Source organism: Schistocerca cancellata, chromosome 1 (genome assembly GCF_023864275.1).
Source record: "Schistocerca cancellata isolate TAMUIC-IGC-003103 chromosome 1, iqSchCanc2.1, whole genome shotgun sequence".
Lineage (NCBI taxonomy): Eukaryota > Metazoa > Arthropoda > Insecta > Orthoptera > Acrididae > Schistocerca > Schistocerca cancellata.
The window spans coordinates 885,993,009-886,019,026 of NC_064626.1; the positions used below are offsets into that span (position 1 = coordinate 885,993,009).

Sequence of the window (26,018 nt, forward strand, 5' to 3'; positions counted from 1 at the left end):
TGAATGACCGATGGATGAGGAACTGGCGGATAAAAATCGGGAGTGGGCCCCGAAGACCCCACTGACTAAGGGTAAGTAAGATGTGATGGCGCCAGGCCGTATCATAGGCCTTGCGAAGGTCAAAGAACACTGCAACCAAATGGCGGCACTGGGAAAAAGCCTGCCGGACTGCGGATTCCAAGCAAAGTATATGATCAATTGGAGAACGTCCCTCTCGAAAGCCACACTGGTAAGGGGACAATAGATCCCGAGATTCGAGGACCCAATTGAGCCGACGGGCTACCATCCGTTCAAGTAACTTACAAACAACATTGGTCAAACTAATTCGCCGATAGCTGTCAACAGATAGGGGGTTCTTACCAGGCTTAAGGACAGGAACCACAATGCTATCCCTCCACTGAGAAGGGAAGTCACCCGAACCAGATACGGTTAAACACCCGAAGAAGATGTTGCCGTTGTGGAGCACTGAGATGTTGAAACAGTTGGTTATGAATGGAATCTGGGCCAGGGGCCGTATCATGAGAAGAAGATAGAGCAGAAAGAAATTCCCATTCAGTAAAAGGTTCGTTGTAAGATTCTGACTCACAAGGGGTGAAACATAAGATGGAAGCTTCAGCCCGCTGTTTTTGATGAAGGAAAGCAGCTGGATAGGAGGCTGACGCTGATGCCACTGCGAAATGGGTCGCTAGATGTTCTGCAAGAACTAATGGGTCCGTACAAAGGCCATCTGGGAGGTGAAGGCCTGGGAGGGTGGACTGCTGATGGCAACCTTGGAGAGAGTGAAGTGTAGCCCATACCCGTGACAGAGGGACAGTAGAACCAAGGGAAGAAACGAATCTTTCCCAACATATCCGCTTGCTCTATTTGACTAAATAACGGGCTTTAGCGCGAAGGCGTTTAAAGGTAGTAAGGCTGGCTACGGATGGGTGCCTCTTAAAGTGTTGCAAAGCTCGACGGCGATCACGGATGGCAATGGCAATAGCCGTACTCCATCACGGGACTTGCCGGCGACGAAATGGTCCAGATGAGCATGGGACAGCAAGGCTAGCAGTGCGAACAATTGCGTCAGACACGTCACGTAGGACGTTATCAATACAACCCGACAAAGAGGGAGAAAACGCAACCTGTGCAGTGTATGGAGGCCAATTGGCTCGTTGGAAAGACCAACGAGGCAACCTGTCCATCGGGGAGCGGGAAGGGAGCGTGATAATCAACGGGAAATGGTCACTATCACAAAGGTCGTCGTGTGGCGACCAGTGTAATGAAGGGAGGAGAGAGGGAGAAGAAAGAGAAAGATCAATGGCAGAAAAGGTACCGTGACCGGCACTGAAATGAGTAGGGGAGCCATCATTAAGAAGGCACAGGTCGTGGTCTGCAATAAATTGGTCTATAAGAAGACCTCGTCTAGATGGAAAGGCACTGCCCCACAAAGGACGATGAGCATTAAAATCCCCAAGGAGGTGGAAGGGAGGAGGAAGTTGCTGAAGAAGGGCGGTTAAGGTAGCAGGTGTAAGAGTCCTGTCAGGAGGGAGATAAAGATTGCAAACTGTGATTGCAGAGTCGAAGTGGATCCTAACAGCAACTGCTTCCGATGTAGTTTGAAGAGGAATCCACGTGCTAGCAATGTCTGTACGGACCAATGTACAAACGCCACCAGAAGCCCGCAGGGGTCCGACCCGATTTCGACAGAAAACACAGAACCCACGGAGGGTCGGTGAGTGAGCATAAGTGAAATGAGATTCCCGGAGAACCACACAAGCTGCAGAGTAGGACGAAAGAAGGGATTTCAGTTCCGGAAGGTGACGATAGTATCCATTACAATTCCATTGGAGAACCACAGAACGATGGTTTAAACGGGGGCTGAACACTTTAAATCCAGTCATACCGTCGGGTACCCTCCCGTCACCGACATCGATGAACGACAGGTTAGAATCCGGTTGTGAAGTCGGGGAAGGGACCTCCGGTGACACCAGAGGCTCCTTGTCCCGGGACTTATGTTTCTTCTTCCGTTCAGGCTGAGATCGAGGAGGGCTGTGCGGCATGAAGGAGCCAGCTGCAGCAAGATCAGGAACAGAAAGAGACTGGGCGACCTGGGGGCCGACAGACCGCAGCTCTCGCGGTCGTCGCGCGGCAGCAGACCTTTGGCCTGGAAGGTGACGGGAAGGGGCATCCCGGGAGAGGCGCCCTTGACCGGCAGACGCCGAAGGAGTGGGACACTTCTCCGGCTGGGGAGGGGGAGCAGCGCCCGTAGGAGAAGGTGTGGGAGCCGCAGGGCAGGGGGGAGGGGGGAGGAGAGGGGTCCGGGATGAGGGTAAGGAAGGGGGAGGAAGGGGTGAAGATGTAACCAAGGCTTAACTAGATGTCATGGACACCGGGTGGAGTCGTGCATATTTCTTACGGGCCTCTGTGTAGGTTAAACGATCGAGGGACTTATACTCCTGTATCTTTTTTCCTTCTTATATACTGGGCAATCTGGTGAACGTGGAGAATGACTACCATGACAATTTACACAGACAGGAGGGGGAACACAGGGACTCCCCTCATGGAGTGGACGTCCACAGTCACCACAGAGAGGGGCCTGTGAACAGCGGGAAGACGTGTCCAAAACGCAAGCACTTAAAACACCTCATAGGAGGTGGGATGTACGGCTTCAAATCACAGCAATAGACCATAATCTTAACTTTCTCAGGGAGGGTATCCCCTTCAAAGGCCAGGATAAAGGCACCAGTATCAATACGATTGTCTTTAGGACCCTTCTGAACACGCCGAACAAAGTGAACACCCCGCCGTCTGAGATTGTCCTGAAGTTCCTCATCAGTTTGAAGGATGAGGTCCCTGTGAAAAATCACACCTTGTACCATATTTAGAGACTGGTGGGGGGTAATGGACACAGGTATTGTGCCAAGATGGGTACAGGCACGAAGGGCCGCAGATTGGGCAGCTGAAGCAGTTTTTATCAGCAACGAACCTGACCGCATCTTGCTCAGGGAGTCCACTTCGCCAAACTTGTCTTCAATGTGTTCCACAAAGAATAAAGGTTTGGTATTGGTGAAAGTATCTCCATCAGTCCTGGTGCAAACTAGGTAACGGGGAAAAGGTTTTGCCCCTAGCCGACGGGCCTGACCCTCTTCCCAGGGGTTAGCCATGGAAGGGCAGGCCGAAGGGGCAAGAGAAGCAGCACCTGAGGAATCATTTCCACGCAGAGAAACGGCCGCAGAAGAACGACCAGAGTTCTGGACCCGTATGCGTTTCATTTGCATAGCGTCTGCCCTGACACCACCCACTCCGATCAGGGGCTCTCCTCACAGGTGCCACCCAGCCACAGCAAGGGCCGTCTGGCACGGCGGCTATTGCCGGGAGTTCTGATGCTCCAGGATGACGAGCAACCACTCCATGGCATGCATGAGGTGGTCACAGCTCAGGTATCAGAAGTGTGATCCCTGTGTGTTCAGGGGTCTCAACCAAAAGGGTACATAGCGACCCCACCACACGGGCTGGCTATGCACCCTAGTATCAGACAACGACGTGAAAGAAAGGGTGGAATGGACTAGGAGGGTGCACGTCGGAGACACTAGGTAAGGTACTCTTCCCCAAATGGCTCACACTACGGAGGAGAAATTTTGTAATGGAGGTCAAACCCCAGAGGGGGACCAAGGAATGCCAAAAGGAGGAGATGATTATGCAACAAAGCAGAACTGGAAAACCAACAGAACCAGGAGGATAGCGGGGGCCAACATGAGCAAGGACACCAAGAGAGGGAGAGGAGAGGGTGAGGGGAAAGGAGGGGAAGGGAAAGGAAATGCACCCCTGGAGAGAAAGAAGGCTGCAATGGCTTGGGGCCCCGTGCTCGCCACGCACGTATCCACAAGAGAGTTGTGGACCCCCTAGGGGGATTTCAGTTGTAGTTGCCGATGCTGTGGTGTGAACACTGGCACGTGCATGGGTCGTCAGCTGCGGATGCCCATAGTTAGAAGTGTTTTTGGTGCACTGTGTGTTCAGACACACTTTTACTCTTCTCAGCATTATGTCTGGTGTTAATTCCACCACAGTTCACCAACTGTCTTGCTTTACCAGTGTGCCCAGCCTACAATGTCCGACATCTGTAATGAGGGGCGGCTGTCCCACTCCCGAACGCCTGGACATGGTTTCGCCACATGCTGAAAACACTCACCACAGCACTTCTCAGGCACATGACAAGTATGCAGCTTCCAAAATGTTAGTGCTGAGCCTCCAGACCGTCACAATGTTCCCTCAGTCAAACTCAAGATAGATCACGCACCTTCCCCATTCTACATATGGACAGCATGCTCACTGATCTGACTAATAGTAATTCTTCACCAGGTGACTCTGCTATTGCCTGAATGGGTTTATATTGATAGTGAAGGGTGAGGGGAAAGGAGGGGAAGGGAAAGGAAATGCACCCCTGGAGAGAAAGAAGGCTGCAATGGCAATCAGATTAAGAAAAGCATTGCACAAAATTTAACAGTTTTACAAAGATGATGAAAATGGTTTATTTTAGGTCATTCATTGCTATGTACATAATATATCTACCAGATTGAAATCAATTTAAAGTGGAGAACAGATTGATATTTGTCACTATTCTTAAGATATCTGTTTTTATATATACAGGAGGGTTGTGCGCAGTGCACCCACTGTTCTGTCCACGCGCAATGTGAATCATGTGCTCGTAACATCTGCCTCATTTCATAAACGTGTCAGGATATCGAAACTACGATTAACATCCAGTAGTCAACGGCTTCAGTCTAGAGGTGGAGTGGACATGAGTGGGTAACAGGAAAATATTAAAAATTCCTGAGAAACGGAATTACTTTTTGATGTGGAAGACTGGACATCAATAAGAACAAATCTATCTTATTGTGCTCCAACCTCACATCCAAGGTAACGACGTATCTAAGTATGATGGGTAAGGCACCTTTCTTGATATTCTTACAACAACTGGTTTTAAACTTTCTAATTACTGCAAGTCTCTAAATTTTCCTGGTATGCTGTGTATTTCAATTGACAATGGAATTCTTTCCTCAATATTCAGGCTGACAACTATACTTCGATTAAAATTACTTTGTGATCGCTAGTTCAGCGAGTTGAGTGGTACGAGCCAGCCACCATCCAATCTTAATTCTTTCTCAAGTGCCAAGTGGTTGCTGAAATACCTGTTTTGTATGTATGTGTTGTCTCTTGTGAAGTGTTTCTGGCTGCACAAAGGCAACACTGCCCCCCTCCCCGCTGCACTCTGTCAATTGCACAGTAATTTTAATTGGAGTATAGGCAGTGATTTTCTGGCAAATTTAAAACTGGAGATTTCTAGGGCACATTGCTACATTTATTTTGGAAACTGGCTTGGTGGGACATGGACATAGGTCTCTGCTGCAGGACTGTCTTCTGTCAAATGGAACCCCTCAAGTTAATACTCAGAAGTATAAAATTAATCTTTGCTGGACAAGACAAGGTGTACATTTTTTCCATATAAACCAATCAAAGTAATGATGAGTCCCATGACTTATCTGATTGAAGGCTGCCGTACGGATTAATAAGGTCCTGTGCCAAACTTATTCAACAGACTTTTCAATAATTAAGAACCAAAAGGATATTGTTGAAGGCACAATTTTTATGTCAGACTAACTCATGGAATGCAATGCAATATGATAAGATTCGATACTGCAATGCTTGTGTTATGCAATATCCAGTGGATATGTAGTACTCAACTAGAACTCACTACTGGACTGTGAAAGATCAGTGTGACCTGATCATGTTCAATGCACCTTTCATGCATGGTGTGCGTGTTCTGGAAAATGTTGGCTTTGTCACATTGATACAGGATTTCTATAGATGCCAGCTTTCCGCCAACCCAGGGCATTGTTTGTCAAGTCAAGAAGGGTGCCACTGTAAGGTGGCTGAAAAACTGCTTTAACATAATGCTTTTTTTTTTAAGGCTACGCCTGATTTTGATTAAGTATGTTTACAATATTTAAAAAACTATGAATGTGTGCTGTCATTCAATACCATTCTTACGGTGGTTTCACGGGGATTACTGAAATATTCATTAAATGTGGGAATGTCTTGAAAAAGGATTTTTAAATATAGGGTTTTACTGTATATTTAAGATGGCCAATGGAGTTTATGACCTTCCAGATTCCATGAACAATTGATCCAGGGAAACTGGTAATTTCAATGATGTGATGAAAGTGATTGCAAACAGTGAAGACAGAATTCAAGCTGAAACAATTATTAAGTAAGTAAAAATTGGAGACTACTTAAAGTATACAACATTATAACAGCGAAGAGCATATCTGACTCCAGCTTCACCAGAAGCATTTATTAAATATCTGTGACAGTTTTTACATTTTGCTTTTATGTTGTTGCAATCTTTCAATTGAAAATAAATAAATACCATTTAAAAGTATTGCAAGAAATTCCTGAAGGGCTGAGATTCTCAATAGCCTGCATATGAGCCAAAATGAGAAATGTAAGTTATAAAAATAGAAGCAAAGTGTGTTCACTTAAAATTTCCAGCTACTGAGAAGTAATTTGTCAACTCTTTATTCCTTTAGAAGTAGACTGAAACTATCTTGAACGTTTTCAATTGTGGAGGGGGGAGAACTCAATATAGGTGGTGGCATCTGGCCAGCCAATCAAGTAGCACTGCTTTTCACATGCATGACATTAAAAGAAAATAGCCCTTGTTTAACACAAATTTGAGAAATTGTCTGTACCTCTAGTGACACAAATTAATTTTCAACATATTTAACTTCTATGTAGGATTAAACTGATACCTTCATTTCCACATCTGCTGTGTGCACTTGCAAATCAGAATGCGCAGGTTCCATGGTCGACAGTGTTTCAGGCAGTAGAGCTGCTGCTCCCAATTCCAGTAATTTGTTATCTTCACAAATGGTTGGTATTTTTCTCTGGCTCAATAAATCAATAGCTTGCTGAATGAAACAAGTTTCCGGCTGGGACTCATCATCTGCTAGTTGTACCTCTAACTCACAGCGTTCACGTTCTATTATTGACAGTACCTGGATGAAAACAATAGCACAATTTTCTGCATACTGGTTGATATCTGAAGCAGTGCTTTTGTTACAGTGTTTTAACTGCATTTAATACGTTCAAATTAACAACTGATTGATGCATGAAAGTCTACAGTGATTTGTTTCCATGGTTACACTGATTACTGATGGACGAGCTAAAACAGAACTTTATTTGTGCAAACATACAAAAAGGTTTACATTCATTATCTAGAACTTACAGAATTAGACAACTTTGGTACATTACTTTTGTAAACAAAAGCCGAACTCCCTATATGAAGGATTAAAAAATATATATCTTTGTATAACTATTAACAATATAAGGAAAAAGACAGACTGCTAAAGAGTATAAGAAAAAGGATAAACTGCTAGTAACTGTAAATATGACGTGGAGTTGTGGAGAGGCACAAAACAACAGTTAGACATTTAGTTTTTGGCCAAAGCCTTCGTCGTTACAGAAAACACCAGCACACTTACTCACACAACCCAGCACACCTCACACATACGTAACTGCCCCACCTCCGGCAGCACGTAAGGGAATGCAACTGTCATGTTAAACAAAAGCAGCAATCTAGGGAGAGCAGGATAGGAAGGGATAGCAGGACACACGTGGAGGGAGGACTCAATGGAGCATGACAAGGCTGCCATCAAGTGCAGCATTGGGAGGTGGTGATTCAGAGGAGCAGGAGACCTCAGACAGTGGAAAACAAGAAAGGGGAAGAATGGGGAAGGAAAGATGGGCATTGGCAGGGGGCACCACACAGCTAGGGTGAGGGGATGTAAATGAGAAGGTGATGGGACATAGAAGGGCAGAAACAGTTGGGTAGGGGCTGTGAGGACAGTAGGTTACCGTATGTTGGGGCTGGGATAATTTCGAGAGCAGAGAATGTGTTGTGGGGATAACTCCTATTTGTGCAGTTCTGAGAAGCTGGTGGTGGAGGGGAGAATCCAGATGGACCGGGCTGTGCAGCCATTGAAATCATGCATGTTATTTTCTGCTGCATATGTGCCACAGAGTGGTCTACTTTGCTTTTGGTCACAGTTTGGCAGCAGCCATTCGCCCCAGTAGACAGCTGTTTGGTATGCATACCAATATAAAAAGTTGTGCATTGTTAGCAGCAGAGCTGGTATATGACACGACTGCTTTCACAGGTGGCCCGGTCTCTGATGGGCCAGGATAAGCCTGTGACAGGACTGGAATAGCAAGTGTTAGGCGAGTGTATTGGGCTGGTCTTACACTTGTGTCTTCCATAGGGATACTATCTCCTTGGCAAGGGGTTGGACTGGGAGTGGCACAGGAATAGATGTTGGATGGGTGACAGAATACCACTTTAGGAGTGGTGGGGGAATGATCTTGGGTAGGATGTCCTGAATCAATGATAATCAAAACTCTGATAAAAGATGCGGTTCAGTTGTTCCAGTCCAGCATGGTACTGGGTGACTAAGTGGACACTACTTTGTTGCTGGTTCTCCAGGATGATGGGAGGATTGTGGGTACGTGAGAAAATGGCACAGGAGATCTTTTTGTGCACTAAGTTTGAGGAATAGTGCCTGCCTGTTAAGATCTTGGTGAGAACTTCAGTACACTGGGCAAAGATGTTCTTGTCACTGAGAGGCCATGGTTGTCCAGATTGTAGGGGGTATTTTTTGATGTGGAAGGGATGATAGTTTTCTAAATGCAGGTACTGTTTGCATTTGAGTCATCACAGAAGAGGTGGTCAATATCCAGAAAAGCAGCATACGGGTTGAGAAGGACCAGGTGAAGGTGATCGGAGAGAAGGTGTTGAGGCTGTGAAGGAATGAGGATAGTGTGTCTTGGCCCTAAGACCATGTCCTTTAGATATTGTCAATGAACCTGAATGAGACTAAGGATTTGGTGTTTTATGATGCTAGAAAGGTTTCCTCTAGATAGCCCATACACAGGTTGACATAAGAGGGGGCCATGTGGGTTCCCATATCTGTGCTGTGGATTTGTTTGTATGCCTGGACTTTAAAGGAGAAATTGTGTGTGTGGAGGAGGCAGAAAATTGGCATTAGTCTTCCACCAGATAGTCACTGCAATTCATAATGACATTAGAGGCACCTATGTCTGCATGTAGAATGATTAGGTCAGGATCTGTTCTGAGGTTGTGTATGGCTGTTCTCTATTCTGCTGAAAGGTTCGTGTTCTTAAGATGGGATCTGGGGAAGGACCCCAGAAGGTGGTTATGCATGGGGGGGGGATCACAATTCCAAGGTGGTATGAGGCAGGGTTCAATATGGGTTAGGTTGGCTTTGGTTGAAGGAATTGGTGGCAAAGAAGTGTTTCCATTGCAGGGATCGAGAGGAGGAGAGTAGGTCTTTGACAAGTCCAACATGGTTAAATTTGGGTGTAGGGCTAAAGGTGAGGTCTTTGAATAGGACAAACTTCTGTGGGGCTGGGGATTTTGGTGGGAAGTTAAGCGATAGTGTTCTGGGAATGTTTCGGCTCTGGATTTAGTGAGTTGTTTGCAGAAAGTTTTCGGTGATGTGGCAAGTTGGAAAGGACAGCTAGGCAGGGTCTGGATGCTACAAAGGGTTGGGCTGTGCCACCTCAAGGCGGCAGTAGAATTCCAGCAGGTGATATCTGGAGTACTCTTTCAGGGGCTGGAGACAAAGGGATTTAATTCAGACATGGGATGTATGTAGTAGGGATTGCACAGTAGCAGTATCTTGTGGAGGGAGTAGAGGTGGTTCTGGGGTGCCTCATCATGGAGACCCATTTTTGGAGTACCAGGTTTGTGAAGGTAGAATCTTAAAACGTGAATATCATTGCGCGCGCGCTTGTGTGTGTGTGTGTGTGTGTGTGTGTGTGTGTGTGTGTGTGTGTGTGGGCGCGCGCGCGCTTTTCTGACGAAGGCTTTGGCTGAAAACCAATTATGTAAAAGTCTTTTCATTTTGCCTCTCTGCAACTCATGTCATCTTTCTGGTGAATAGCAATCTGTCCTTTTCAATAATATAAGGAATTCCAACATTAAATTTCCATTGTTTGTTTTTGCCCAATGATTTTTCTTCCATCCCACAATTCTGTGATTTATTTTTTCCTCTTGTTACTATTACTTAAAGTATTTCTCTTCTGAGTGTCTGTTCTCTCTCCCCTTTCCTGTGTTTATGCATCGTCTTCCAAACCACACAGATTCTGACTTCCAAGCCACACTATGTCAATGATCTCGTCCGTGCATAATGCACAGCCTCGTGACCATGTAGATTGTCAGTTAACATCTGATGCCCAAAATTCTTCCCATCAATAATTATAAATTATTTCTATTGACCAAATTCCCTCCCTCAACCTCACGTATTTTCTCATTCATTTTCCACACTTACCCGTGCCACACGAACCTGTGAACCTCCACCTAACCCATCCCTCTGGTGTGTTTACTTCATGTGTGTGTGTGTGTGTGTGTGTTGGGGTTTATGGGCGCTCAACATCGAGGTCATCAGCGCCCTGACACACATTAAAAGGAACGAATGTGGAGAGACCTAATAAAACTGAAAAACACATTAAAAGAAAGCAGGAAAAGAGAGAAATGTGTTTACTTCATGCCAACCATAATGGACACTAGGGTTTATGTATCTTGACCTTACCTTTGATAACAAGAAAATTGGCACCAAATGTTCTACGCTTACTCCGAAGCACATGTTACAGATAGATGCAGCAGAACGATGTTATTAACTGGTCTTCACACAGTACGGTGCTACACTGCCCTTTCTTTACTGCGCACTGCCACATCATGCACACTGCTCTAAAACCATGCTTTAATGTCACCAGAAAGGGTTTTTCTTCTCAGGCATTGCTAAGTAACCTGTGTGTTCCTATTGTTTTTCATTACTCTGGTTGAAAGAAGCCACTTGCTCTATCTACCAACTTTTTGGATGAAGTGTTAACATTTGCAGTTTCTCAATATTTTAAGAACTTTTCTTTCCTTTCTTGCGTAAATTTGCTTGGTGGGTCATTGTAATCACCAAAGTATGGGCATTGCTGATTATTAGAATTTTGAGCCAAGAATGTGCTGATTGTAACAGCAGCCCAACTTCACCAAACTCAACTTGACTGAACTTTCATATATTGTCGCCTTGGAAATTGTGAATTTTTAAAAGAGATGCCACAACTTGACAAACTTGAGTTGATCCATTCCGTAGTTTCCATAAGCTCATTAGCATTTGAAGCCTCTGCATAAGATAACATTGCAGCAACATTTCTCTGAGAAGTCAAAACAAATAAGAAGTAGGGCATAAAGATGGAAACTGTTCATAAAATTTGTTCCAAGATCATGACCGGACTGTATGTAGTTCAAGCAGGTTTTTTGATCAGGCTGGAATTTGTTCAGTGACTAGGATGCTTTTTGTCTATACATTTACTAAATGGAAGACCCTTTCCCATTTTTTTTCATCTGCATGGAAAAGATAATCTCAAAAACTACTGTACAGATTTTGATACAATTTTCAGTAATAGATAGACTGGTCAACGAGAAAGGTTTGTGTAGACAATTCATCATTGGTATACCAGAAGAGTCTTCAGACTGTAGACATTTTGTGCTACCCTTGCAGAGACAATGCAGGTTGCTAGTAATTACTAAACAAAGCCAAACACCACTCGGAATTTTCCAAACAATCAATTGTGCTGGTGATAAAGCAGGGCCCACACATGTATCCCATCTGTATTAAATAAATTGTAGAGGCACCTTTGCTACAGCACCCTTCTAAACAAAAGAATGCTATTTTTATTTTAGGTTTGACTGATAAGTAGGCAACATCCACTGGTGTGCAAACATTAAGAACAAAGTAACTTTCACATGATGTGACACTGCCAAGTAATGTAGCTTGAAGAAATTTTAAATGAACATAGGAAAAACTGCTACAGTATGGCACAGAAGAAATACCCTATGAGGCAAACAAAAATGACACTTCTATTCAAATAGAATAATTATAATCAAAATATCCACGGGTGTGTTGCCGGTCTATAGTGTCCAACGGGCACAATATTTCGGCGATGTATACATGGCGACATGAATGATCGCCGAAATATTGTGCCCGTTGGACACTATAGACCGGCAGCACACCTGTGGATATTTTGATTATCAAATACGCCGGGAGAAACTCAAGAATCACAGAATAATTATACTTCAGTAATCACAATTTGTGATGGTCCCCTGGACTTTACAACAGCTGGGACATGGTTCCTGAATGAGTGTGCAACGTGCTTCCATGTTGGCCACAAAGGTGGCAATGGGGTTCTTGTGGTAGGGCATTTCATTCCTCCACAAGCACAGTTGACAAAATGCTGGATGGTCACTGGTGCGTCTGACATGCTGCAATACACCTCCCAATTGCATCCTTCACATACCTGATGGGATTTAAATCGGAGGCATAGTCTACCGTATCTTCATTCGCCGTCGGCGTTGCCGTTGTTACCGTGAGACACCGTTATACCAAGAGGAAAGGCGCGTCGATCTTAGAGCATGAGATATGGTGACCTTAAGCCATTGACAACACACAACGGTCAGGGTAGCACCTGATTCCAGAATAGCTGCAGTAGTTAAGATCTACGAACTATCCCTTGTTGACCAGGTCCCCAAAACTTAACTCGTAACGAGATCCCTTCAAAGCAAATTGTCATAACGATCGTCTATAAAGGCTTCGTACAACGAGAAGAAATGCTACGGTTGATGGAATAATAGCAGATACGACCAAACTGTCTTGTCTCTTCTGCTTTATTTAATATAACTTCGTTCACAGTTTCATTTCGCATTCACCACTCATTCACCGAAACCCTTTGATGAACAGTTTTGGTTGCTTAACACCAACAGTCAATGATAATGATACAGCTTTTCTCCTTTTTATAAATTGAAGCCCGCTCTCCGTGATATAATAAGAAAAAAAACCGGTCTCAATACCGCGTCCCTCGTGAGATGCGAATAGACTTATCCCGGAATTGACCGCCCTGTAGGTGTACTCAATTTAATGACCATACTTCGCTGTCCGCTATTTCGTGTAACTGAATGCCCATTTGTTAGTCTGACTATACACTGTAGCTATTTAAAATTCACCCCTATATTTTTCACAACGCACAATTAGCACTTCGTTACTTATTTGCTTTTTTTCTAAGAGTAAACGGGGGAAGACGCCGTATAATCGGCTTAGTCGACATAAAGCAAAACACCTTAATATGCCCAATTTCAATTTCACCTCTTCTTATAGGATCGGCTACCTTACTCATTAATTTACTACATATTGTTGCCAATAACACTAAACAGGTATCGCCGTTATATTTTAATTGTATTCAAAAGCATGTTACTACTATTATGACCAACCAAATCATCACAAATCGCGCGGCGTGCAATTTTAATGATAACTTTACGCTATTCAATTTCTGTTACAGCTATCATGACTCGTAATGTTACACGGCCCCCCAGACTGTGATGTCTTGAAGAGGGTTCCAGACAGAACAGGCTTATTTTTTTGTGTACTGTGACAGGAGAGGGTATTTGTTTCGGCGAATACACTCACTCTCAGATTCACTCAACAAGTCAGTACATACATTCTACAATATTTAAGTTGAGTTAATGGGCCTAGACAAAATGCCCTTAACTAAATTCCACATTTGTTTATAGGTTGTCTTAGAAACACTTCGCACTAATCACTTCATATTCACACCACATTTTTTTTCTTGGATGAAGCCCTCAGTTCTTCAACAGACTGTGCAAGGCAGGGATCACAGCCGGGTTCGACGATTGGCATCCTAAGCCAAAACCCTTATTAGGCCACTTGTTTAACCAGAGAGGATTTGGTCCTTTTCTGTTCCTCTTACTTCCACTTTTAACTCATCCATCCTCGCTGTTCGGTGAGAGGATAAATCGTATTTCAGCGTCGACATTGTTGCTGATACCAAGAAGGTATCTCATGGAAATCGTCGGTACATTCTTTAATTTTCTTTGTAAGTTAGTATAAGTACGTATTTATCCACTGGTGCTTTTATTTAGTCCACTGAGTGTAGTCTTGGTACCATTCAGTGTTTCTTGAATCTGTATTTTGCTCATTATTGATAATACTTCTTCAGGTCTATGTGAGGGAACAAGCCTTTAATTACATCAGTATCACAATCTGCCAGGAGGTAGCTCCCTTCATGAGGTATTTTCATTATTTTGTATGGACCTGTATATAAATATTGCCATTTCTTATTCAGTCTTTTCCTGGTTGATGCTTTTGGGTGATTTCTCAATAAAATTTCTTCCCCTACATCATATGTGACTACTTTCTTTACATTTTTATCAAAACGGGTTTTTCTCAATTGTGCTTGATGCTTCAGGTTTTCGTAGACCTTCTTCACCATATCTTCTTTCTTGGTAATCTTTTGGCACAATACTTTCACCAAATACTATTTGGTTAGGTGAATAACCTGTCGATAAGTGTATCGCCGTTATATTTTAATTGTATTCAAAAGCATGTTACTACTATTATGACCAACCAAATCGTCACAAATCGCGCGGCGTGCGTTTTTAATGATAACTTTACGCTATTCAATTTCCGTTGCAGCTATCTTGACTCGTAATGTTACAATAGGTAAGCCAGTCCATTCACCCAATATCATCTCATTCCAAGCACTGTTTCACATGCACAGTTTGATGCAGTCACACATCGTCATGGCACAAATAAGTAGTCAGGACCAACTGCACCCTTTAAAAGATAAGGCAATAAATACACCTTTATCACATCATGCTTCCCCACACAATAACATCTGCATCACCAAGATCCTGTTCGATAATACTGGACATACCCTCATATGGTGATGGTGAGATGTGGTATCCATAATGCATGCAGGATCATTGTCAAATGTGATTGTTCCAGTGATCCAGTTGTTGAGGTGTGGGGAGGCATGATGTGTCATGGGTGTACAAATCTCAAAATTATGGAACACAGTACACTTATCAGTCAATGTTATTGTGACACTGTACTCCCTCCCCACGTGCATGTTTTCAGGGGTGCATCTGACCCTGCCATCATTTTTGTGGGTGACAGTGCACGACCATATTTAACAACATAGGTGAAGCAGCTCTTGGAACAGAGGATATTTCGTAAGTGGACTGGCTTATGATCTCACTGATTGCATGTGAGAGGCATTCTGGGGACATATTGCAGCATGTCCACATGCACCAATGACAATCCGGTAATTTGTCAACGGCACTGCTAGAGGAATGAAATTCCCTACCACAAGAACTCTTATTGACCTTTTGGCCAGTGTGGGAGCAAATTGCAGAGCATGCATTGTAATTAGTGGTGATCACACACCCTATTAATAACCATCCCCTGCCTTTCGTAAGGTCCAGGGGACCATTCTCAATGGATTGCCATGGTCATTAAAGGAAACAGTCTTTCTAATGAAACACAAATGAAGGAAACTGCAGGTGATAATTTTTAGCACTATGGCATCAAAGTATGCAAAACTTTTGTGTGGAAATTTTGAATTGTATGTTTAGATATTAATAATTTCCTACTTGCAAATAGGTGTTGGAGATTGGTAGATTTTATAAGTAATAACTTACCTGTTGAGTTACTAATGAAGTGCTGAATATACCTCAAAGAATTATTGCGGTCACAAAATGGTTGAAAAATTATGTTCCTCAACTTTGACATAAAAGAAAATGGAACTAATGAATGATATCACTAAAAGTTTAGTGCTGGATTGAGCACAAAAAGTTTTGCGCCTGATACAGATATCTCCTTTGGGCCCCTACTTGTTCCAATTTTAAGCCATCTTTGATGCAGTTGGCATAAAAAGTTGCTTAAAATTTAATCAGGAGTCACTTTAATAGACTTCTCTGATGCTTATAATACTGTCAGCCACCAGTCACTGCTCATTAAATTTTGTAACACGACTAAGGGCTTTTGAATGACAAAATTAGCAGGCCCACCCTAAGGCAATGTCCTGGCACCAATTTTATATCACATCTATACAAACAACCAGCCTATAAAAGCTGAGACGAGACAGTTTATTATGTGCCAACGGTACTCTAGTGGCCACCCAAGGAAGTGAAAGGGAAACTGATGTTGACTCTCAAAGAGTTAGGGGTGTACTAGGGTGAGAATTCCCTCAAGCCAGATTCCCATAAAAAATGTGTGCCTTTCATGATAGAAACAATGCACAAAAACAGTGAGTGGATGTGGTAAGGGCAGTAGTTGAACCACGATTGATCACTCGCTGAAATATTCGGGTATCCAACTTGACCAATCTGACATTTGACAAGCTCTGTGAAAACATTACGGGAAAAGCATGTACGACAAATGATATCTGAAAACTGAACACCATGAACTGGATGGCTAAAATTTTCAGAACATATGCTCTTGTGGAGATTGGAAAAGGGAATTGCAGAGGAGCAGGGAAGGGGAAAGACTGGCAGTTTTGTTGGCAGAGGCACACATGCAATGCAGGTGAGGGGACATGAATAGGGAGGATATAAGGCAGAGGTGTCAAAAATTGTTTTTGCAGGGTGTGGGTACAGTAGGTTACCATGACACAAAGCTGAGATAGTTTTGGGAGTGGAGAATATGGTGTAAGGATAACTCGCATCTACGAGGTTCTGGAAAGCATGTGATGGAGGTGAAAACCTAGATGGGCCCAAGTTGTGAAGTACCCATTGATATCAAGCATATTACGTTCAGCTCCATGTTGTGCCACAGGGTGGTCTACCACGCTCTTGGCCACAGTTCGGCAGTGGCTGTAGCCATTCATCCTTGTGGACAGCTGGTTGGTAGTCATACCAACATGAAAAGCTGTACAATATTTGCAGGAAAGCTGGTATATGATTTTGTTGCTTTAACAGTTGGTCTGGCCTCTGATCTGGTAGGATTCCTGTGGCAGATTCTTGGGGTTGGAAGTGGCATACGAATGGAATAGGACGTTGGGGTGGTTGGGTAGACAGCAAACACCACTTTAGGATGGGTGAAAACGCCCTTGGGTAATCAAAGCCCTGACGAAGAACGTGGTTTATTTGTTCCAGTAGAGTGTGGTATTGAGAGGTGAAGAGGGCTCTCCTTTGTATCTGGTTTTTGGGGTTGGTGATAGGATTGGGGACATGTGGGGAAATGGCACAGAAGATCTGTTCATGGACAAGGTCTGGGAGGTAGTGTCTGTGAAAACCTTAGTGAGGCCTCCAGCGTTCTAGGCAAGGGAGTTGTTCTCACTGCAGATACGCCATCCCTGGTTGTGCAGGCTGTATGGTACAGGTTTTTAGGTGTGGAATGGATGACAGCTGTAAAAATGCAGGTACTATTGATGGTTTGTACATTTATGTGGACGTAGGTTTAGATGAGTCATCAGAGAGGAGGTGGTGACTGTCCAGGAAAGTTGCATACGAGGTGGAGGAGGACCAGGTGAAGCAGAAGGAAGAAGAGGTGTTGAAGTTCTGGAGGAATGAGGATTGTGTGTCTTCGCCCTGGGTCCAGATCATGTAGATATCATCAGTGTATACCTGATCAAGACGAGGGATTTAGTGGTTTGGGAGGCTAGAAAGGTCTCTTCTAGATACAAAATTGTCAAGGATTTTGGGCCACTTGTTGACAAACTGCCTGTTTGCTTCTGTCTCAGGTTCTTAGGCTGACAGTTGTTTGGCGATTTTGCTGAACTTTTGACAGCACAAGTGGCTGGCATTGTCAGTGCTTCACCCTCCATTGCTGGAAGCCATAAGCAGTTTCTCCTCTAGACAGCACATAAACAGGTTGATATACGAAGGTGCCATGTGGGTGTCCACAGCTGTGTCCTGGATTTGTGTGTATATCTTTCCTTCAAAGGAGGAGAACTTCTGTGTGAGGTTGAAGTTAGTCAGGTGTATGTGGAATGAGGTAGTAGGTTTAGAGTCTGAAGGGCGTTGGGAAAAGTAGTGTTCAGTAGCAGCAAGACTATGTACATGAGAGATGTTGGTGTATAGGGAAGTGGCATGAACAGTGACAAGTAGGCATCCAAGAGGTAAAGGGGTGGGGATGGTGGAGAGCCAGTGAAGGAAATTGTTGGTAATTTTGATGTGGGAGGCTAGGTTGTGGGCACTTGGTAGGAGGTGTTTGTAAATGAGGGGCGAAAACCTTTCAGTGAGGGCACTGTAATCAGCTACAAAGGATCGTCCAGGATTGTTGGGTTTGCTGATTTTGGGGAGCATGTAGAAGGTGAATATGCAGGCTACCATATGGATGACGAGGGAAATAGATTCAGGGGAGAAACTCTGAGAAGGGCCTAAGGCTTTAATCAAATATTGGATGTTATATTGGACTTCTAGGAAAGCATCACTCTGGCAGAGTTACGTTAACAAGCAACAGCTACACCTTTCCGAGTAAATATGGTACAATGAAAGATAGCACAGTGCCAATGTCGGCAAGTATTCTCCGTCTCTGCACAGAACACAATCACGCAGCCAGCTTCTCACTTGCACGTGAATTTAGGTCCAATGTGAATGACCAATTCAGCCAAACTCAAAATATTTTACGTAGATTGTTGTGTGCATAAACAACTAAATTCTTGGCAAAAGTTTGACTGGTTAGTTAAACAAATAGATAAATATAGAATTACAGTAAAACTGTTTTGTATTGCTTTATACAGAACGAAGTTTTTAAAACGATGGTTGGTGAGTGTTTTTAGTATATTTTCAAACTTGTCTTCTTTATCTTACCGAGAAGGTCTACAGAACCAACCAAATCATTTTTGCACCAGAAAAGCTGCTCTTTTCAATAAAACAAAAATTAAGAAAGTAGATCATATTTAGAAATACAAGATCAAAGCTTACACAAAAGCTAAGTGAAACTTACATAACCCCCCCCCCCCCCCCCCCCCACCCAACTTTGACAGCATGTAGCACAGAACCGTGGAATTTTAACAGTGTGTTGAAGAGAAAAAGCTTTTCATCTGATCCAAACATCTCCCCTATATTACTAGTAGTTTAAATTTTAAACCATCTCAAATTTGGCCAAGGCTTTCGAAGAACTATCTCAACATTTCACTGGTCCCCACAGAAAACCTTTAATTTTTGTATTTTTCAGTTAAAATGTAACCCAATTTTGTTTCATTTTATAAGGAATATCCGTGAAAAATTACTGTAATTGGAGACGATTCATTTGACATGGAACTCCCAATTACTTTCTCCCCTCTACAGTAATCCATTTGAATGAATTTACTACGAGAGTCAAACCGTCAGTATAAATCACCACAGAAATGTAAATTTGATGAAGAATTAGCAGACTATATTTCTGTATTTACTTCGGTGGCATGCAGCCAAATTGATATTTCAACAGTATGCTTATTGTGAACACCACGTCGCAAAATGAGTTTCCCTTTCAATCTGATACTGACATGAAATACCACAATTCATACCTATATGCTGAATGGCAGAAGAAATGTGAAATAAGTTAGTTCATTTAATTTAATACAGAAGTGAACATGCATCCGTTAGCTAAATGTGAGAAATAGGAGAAAATGCCTGTGCTTCATAGAATATACAAACCTCCGCTGGTGTTGCTAGTAGCAGCTTTGAGTAAGTTGTGTCTAGTTCTTTCTCAGAAACAGAAAGCAGCTTCTTCACAGGGAAGTCCTTGCACTGGTCAACTGGCACAGGCAGAAGTGAGCCCTTCTCTCTCTTCATAAGGCGTAACGTTATTTCTTCACCTACTGAAAACTGCGTGTGTGGAATAGCAATGACGCTGAAATTTAAATATCACCATGAAAATTAAAATTGTTTTGCAAAATATGTTTAGACAAATTAATGATTTATGGCACTCTTAACTATGAACGAAAAAGTTACCAATACATTAACTTTATCCATTATGTACTTGGTAGTTAACAATTTCAGTTAACTGTACACATACTTTCATACTTCTACTGCTCCTGCCTGACTGTCTTCACCTCCATACCAGAGAACTTTCTTCAGACACAGATTTCCACAGCAGATATAATATCAGTTTGTCAGTCTAGTCAAAATGTTCACGATCTCATCAAGTTATCCCATATAAATTATTGTTAGATTCCTCTATACACCACTTCTTCCTCCCCAAATTGATAAATTCTCGCATGAATGCAACAGCTTTATTTATTTCATACAAACTAAACTACTGTGTAATTTCCACAGTTACTAAGTGAGAATTAAATTCTCCATGAACTGCCTCTCATAAATACTGCTGCAAATCACTTTTTCTGCTATGTGAACATCTTTACCAACCACGACAAGCTACGAGCCAAGCATGGTACCAAAATCGTGTAGCATTATTTATAGTTTCAAGAAGAATACAACTCAGCATGGGCTTCCCATGAATTGTGTAGAATTTAATTTTAAATAATACTCTATTCAATTCTGAGTCTATTTTTTGATGAGAAATTAACTTTGCTGCCACTTCTCAATAAATTTAAGACCAATGCAAGAAATCACTTTACGTTTTTAACGGCCTTACCCAACAAACTTTGGGCACTGACATGTGCCAACCCCTATAGTTTTGTTTGTTCTCCACTTGAATATGGTTGAACAAGGCAGGTGTATTTCACAATAATTGATGTTTTCACACTAATCTGCTACTCAGTACTCTCACTGAAGTATGTTTTTTTTAAGGATATCCGTGCTCTGTGGGCCTTGTCATATCCACAATTGCTGTCGACCTATCTAATTATCTAATTAGCAGTGAATTAGAAACATGTAACAAAATCAAACAAATCCATGACAGAATAATAGCAATATTATGAAAAGGATAGGTTGCTATTCACTGTGTAGAAGAGGCATTAAGTCGCAGACAGGTGCAATGAAAAGACTGCTTACCAGTGAAACCCTTTTGCCCAAAAGTTCTCCTCTGGAAATAGAAACAAATAAAAAACACGCATGCACATGCGCGTGTGCTCACTCCCACACACCCGCGCTTGCGTGCACATGGCTATTGTCTATGGCAGCTGTTTTGCAACAGCAGAGGCAGTCCGCAACTGAATCTGATATAAGTAGCAATCCTGTGTTTGTAGTGGGAGTGGGTGGCATAGGGTGGGGAGTGGGAGGGATAGGACATTAGGGATTGGGAAGATGACATGCTGCCTGCGAGAGAGTGCGGGGACGTGGTGGGGACAGGATAGGGTTGCTAAGTGCAGAGTCAGGAGGCTGTGAAGGGGGAATGGAAAATGCTAGAGGGGAGGGGAGAGCAGCAGAAAGGGAAAAGACTAGGTGCATTGGCAGAATAGAAGGAATATGTAGTGCTGAAGTGGGACCAGGGAAGGTGCTAGGTTAGTGGAGGATAGGGACTAGTGAAGTTTGAGGCCAGGGGGGTACAGGAACAAAGGATGTTGTTGGGTATGTTGTAGATAGAATTCACACCTGTACAACTCTAAAAAGCTGGTGGTGTTAGGATGGATCCAGACGGTGCAGGCTGTGAAGCAGTCAAAGTGAAGCACATTGTGTTGGACAGTTTGTTCAGCAATTGGATAGTTTAATTATCTCAGGCGAATTAAATCTTGCTGGCAACGGTTTGGCAGTGATTATTCCAGCTCAAAGACAGCTTGTTAGCTGTCACGGCCACATAGAAAGCACGAAAATGGAGGCAGTTTAGACTGCAGATTACAGCCTCCATTCACTTACCACCTCCCACATATCCATTGCTGATGACACAGAAGCATTCCTCCCATGACTCAGTACTTCCCAGGACTGAATCACTTTCTCTACCATTATTACAACTATCTCTTGCCTTGTCCTGACATGAGGAATATCTTCCACAGCCCTCCAACAGTGGTATTCTGCTGCCCACCAAACCTACACAATATCCTTGTCCATCCCTATTCCAGTGCTACTCCCAACCAACTGCCTCATGACTCATATCCCTGCAACAGACAAAGACGCATTACTTGTCTCATACATTTTCCTCCTACCATTTACTCCAGTGCTAATATATACATCTCCAACCCCATCAAAGGCATGGCTACCAGTGAAAGCAGCTATGTGTACAAACTAAACTGCAATCACTGTGCAGCTTTCTACATGGACATGACAACTAACAAGCTAGCTGTCTGCATGAATGGTCACCATCAAACTGTGATCATGAGACGGCTGGACCACCCAGTCGGTGATGTCCCATAACACAATGTGCTGCGCTTCAATGACTGCTTCAGAACCTGCACCATCTGGATCATTCCTGCCGACACCAGTTTTTCTGAATTGCACAGCTGAGAACTCTTCCTTCGACATATCTTTTGTTGCTGTAACCCACCTGGCCTCAACCTTCAGTACTCCCCTCACCCTCCACCTACCTATCTCCTCCCCTTCCCTGTTGCTGCTCCAACATTACACATGCCTTCTATTCCACCAATGCGACTACAATCTTTTCCCCTTCTCTGCTCCCCCCACCCCCCATCCCCCGCACCCAACTCCCTCCATGCAGCCTCCCAGACTATACTATCTAGTCCCCAAGACGTCCCTCCACACTCATACAGACAGCACATCTTGTGCCCATCCCAACCCTGCTATCCCTCCCCTTCCCCACCCCATGCCACTGTCTTACCCCTATCAGCCACCCCAGATTATTGCTCACATCAGACGCAGTCACAGTCCAGTCAGCCTACAGCGGCTGGAGACAATGACCATGTATGCGTGAGTTGTGCTTGTGTGAATTTTCTATTTCTGAAGAAGGGCTTTTTTGTCCAAAAGCTTAAATGTCTAGCAGTCATTTCACTGTGCCTGTCTGTGAGTTAAAGCTTCCTCTATGCAGTGAGTAGCAATCTACACTTTATGGAAAGTGTAACAAAGACAAAACTATTTCAATACCAAGAAAACCAAGTTGTTTCTGTTGCGCATGAAGCCACATGCAAAACAGATAGAAATGATACAGTGACGGAAGGAAGGAAGGAAGATAAAGGTTTAATATCTCATCAGCAAAGGGGAATATAAGATAGCAGATGCATTAGCCAGAGGTACCTGTAGGTATACAATTCCCTGTTGGAGTCAATGTAGCCATACAAGACAACTGGTCACCAGAGATGCAGCAAAACTGAGGCAGAAGAAACTCCAGTTCAAGCAACTCGAAAAGCTAGTAAGTTAGGAGGGGTACACCTTTTAAAATAAATGAATAAATAAATGAGTGTTTCACTTCTTTTAACAAATACAGGCACGTATGTTTCTGTAAGTCAGTAAAAATGCTGGCTTACGTACGTGTGTTAAACTGCTGCCACATAACAAGCAAACTTATTGCTGTTATTTGATTGTAGTTACATTTTAAAATATTAATTTATTTAGAGTGAGAATTCTTCTCATGTAATATCCAACCATAGTACTGTGTCACAAACTATGCAGTGCTTGCAAACCTCAATTTATCAGTCAAAGGCAAGCGTTTTTATCCAGTAATGAAGCAAATATTTTACACAAATAGATCAAAAACACAAATTCAGTCATTCAGTCATTCTTTTTAAATTATTTGTGGAAACTTGACAATTTATACCTCTATTGCTGACTTGCCAACTAGTCATAGAGGATGGAAACGGAAAGACTGCATAACAAGCGCAGTCATAGTTTCCACCACTAAAAGTAGTAATTTATCACTAGTGGGACTCTCAGCTGCTCCATCATAAATTAGAGCAGAAACTAGAACTATTCGCCCATTTATGCTCAGACAGACGTAACTACATTTTTGCCACTTTTGAGTTGTTAGTACCATAAGGTACACGGAATCAAGACCTATGTCACGGTCAAACAAGCGTAACTTTGTCTAATGTGGTTTCCGTTTTAGTTGTCACGTATCTACATTTTACAAAAAATAGTAAGGATCAAACAGACGGAAGAGCTGATCCATTTTTAGACCACAGGACGCAGTGTTAATTTGTGAAATGCAACAGCTCTTACATTTCTCTGATTGTAACAGAACTTTTAGAAGTTGCTTTTCCCACTGCTTCTCTTTAGACGCATTGTCACTGTTGTATTTACAAGCAAGTAGAAGTATTATGGAGTCCAGAGGAAGGAGGATGGTGAAAATGTGCCTGGAGAAGGAACAGAATGTAATGGAATCTTTGAAGTATTAGAACCTGTTTCTTAATGTATGTATTTTGGTGGTAAGTACTACAATAATAATAATAATAATAATAATAATAATAATAATAATAATAATTATTATTATAATAATAATTATTATTATTGCTATAACTGCTATTATTATTATTGTTTATACCAATAGCTGAGGAAGAACGTGATGTCGAGATGCTCAAGACATTCACTGGTTCAGGTAGAGGTGGTGATCCTTCCTATGGACTGCACAACGACAGATTCTGGTGAGTAGCCAAGCATTTACTAGACACTGTAGTAGTTCCAGTTAATTTTCTCTTCCTTCCTCTAAATACCTGTGGTTTGGACATGGAACATCCCTTGTAAAGAATGTCACAAAAACTGCTGATGATGCAACTATTGCACAAGTAAATCATCACAATCAGGATGGGGAAATTGCAAATGACAATTCTGGTATTGAAAATAGTAACTAAACAAGAAAACTAAAAAGGGTAGCGATTAAAGAGGGATGGAAAAGAAATCAAAGAAAAATCAATCGACAGCATGGTAGGGTACATATTTCTATGAAGAATTCTGAAGTTCCTGCAAGAAATATGAAGCCAAAAGACTACTCTATTAAATGTCCACGAGACTGCAGCAGTAAGTTTACTGAGCAAGACAGGCAAAATATCCATAGAGCCTACTGCGATCTTGAACCAATTTAACTACCAAGGCAGTACCTAAATAAGTTAGTGGAAGAAGAAGAGAAACAAAGTGTGAGGACAAAATCGGATAACTCACAAAGAAAGAGGACCAAGAAATTCTATCTAATAAAGGGATCTGATAAGATTCATGTGTGTATGCAGTTTTCTCTCAAGACATTTGATATTTCCGAAACCTTTGTAAGGTGGAGGGGGGGAAAAATTATATATATATATATATATATATATATATATATATATATATATATATATATATGCACATCATAGAATTAAGAAAGAGTGAAAAGGATGTCACGAACCAGGTATAAAGAGACCAGACGAAAGTAGAGGCTATAAGGAAACACATTAAGATTGTTCCTACCCTTCATTCTCATTAGCAGAGGAAAGAATCTACAGCAGATTATTTACCTACTAATATGAGTATTAAGATAATGTATGAGTTATATTGGGAACAATGTTATGAGGAAGATAAAACAGTCGAGAAATTATGGCCGTATAGGGAGATATTCACAAAGGAATTTAATCTTAAATTCCACTGGCCACAAAAAGATACGAGTGATAAATGGGTTAAAGTTTTCACTCCTTTCGGCCAAGGAAAAGGAAGACAGAGATTTTAAAAGGGAACTGGAAGAGCATTTGGAAAGGAAAGAAATTGTAAGGGAATCTAAGAACATTAAGAAAGAAAGTGCAAGAATAAGTGAATCTTTGCTAGCTGAATTTGACTTACAATCTGTGCTTTACTGCCCTAAAGTGAATGCAAAGGCAGTATTCTATAAAAGAAGCACTCCATGTATAATATAACAGTTCTTAATGTAGGAGAAAGCAAAACATGGGACGAGGCAACAGCAAAAACGAGATCCATAGAGCTGGTTTCATGTCTGTGGGATTTTTTGAAAAATCATGCAATAGGAAAACCAAAAACCTTGTTTTCTGATACAAGTGGGGGCCAGAACAGGAATGCCAACATGTGCACTATGTGTTTGGATGCAGTGAATACACTGGACATTCCAACTATCGGCCAATGCTTTTTTGAGCCTGGACATTCACAAATGGAAGTACACTCAGTGCATGCAAACATCGAAAGAAAAAGTAAACATGTGGAATTTTTTTTTTTTTAAATCCTATTGGCTGGTATACAATTGTAATAATGACCTCCAGCAAGTACAAAGTGACGAATGGATAACACTCAAATTTTAGATTTCAACCAGCTACAGAAGAAAATAATTGGGAAGAGGAAAACTGCTGAGAATGGAGAAACTGTGAAA

The 26,018-nt window shown here is 42.4% G+C and overlaps 1 protein-coding gene across 1 annotated transcript in view; it reads right to left on the minus strand.

The window, feature by feature from the left end:
* Positions 1-26,018, minus strand: part of LOC126190653 (RING finger protein 10) — a 110,195-nt gene that overhangs the window by 31,507 nt on the left and 52,670 nt on the right. The window contains exons 5-6 of the mRNA XM_049931079.1: positions 19,547-19,742; positions 6,792-7,037 (exon numbers count right to left, since the gene is read on the minus strand). Of these exons, the coding sequence (XP_049787036.1) occupies positions 6,792-7,037; positions 19,547-19,742 (442 nt within the window). The remainder of the gene's footprint in view (positions 1-6,791; positions 7,038-19,546; positions 19,743-26,018) is intronic.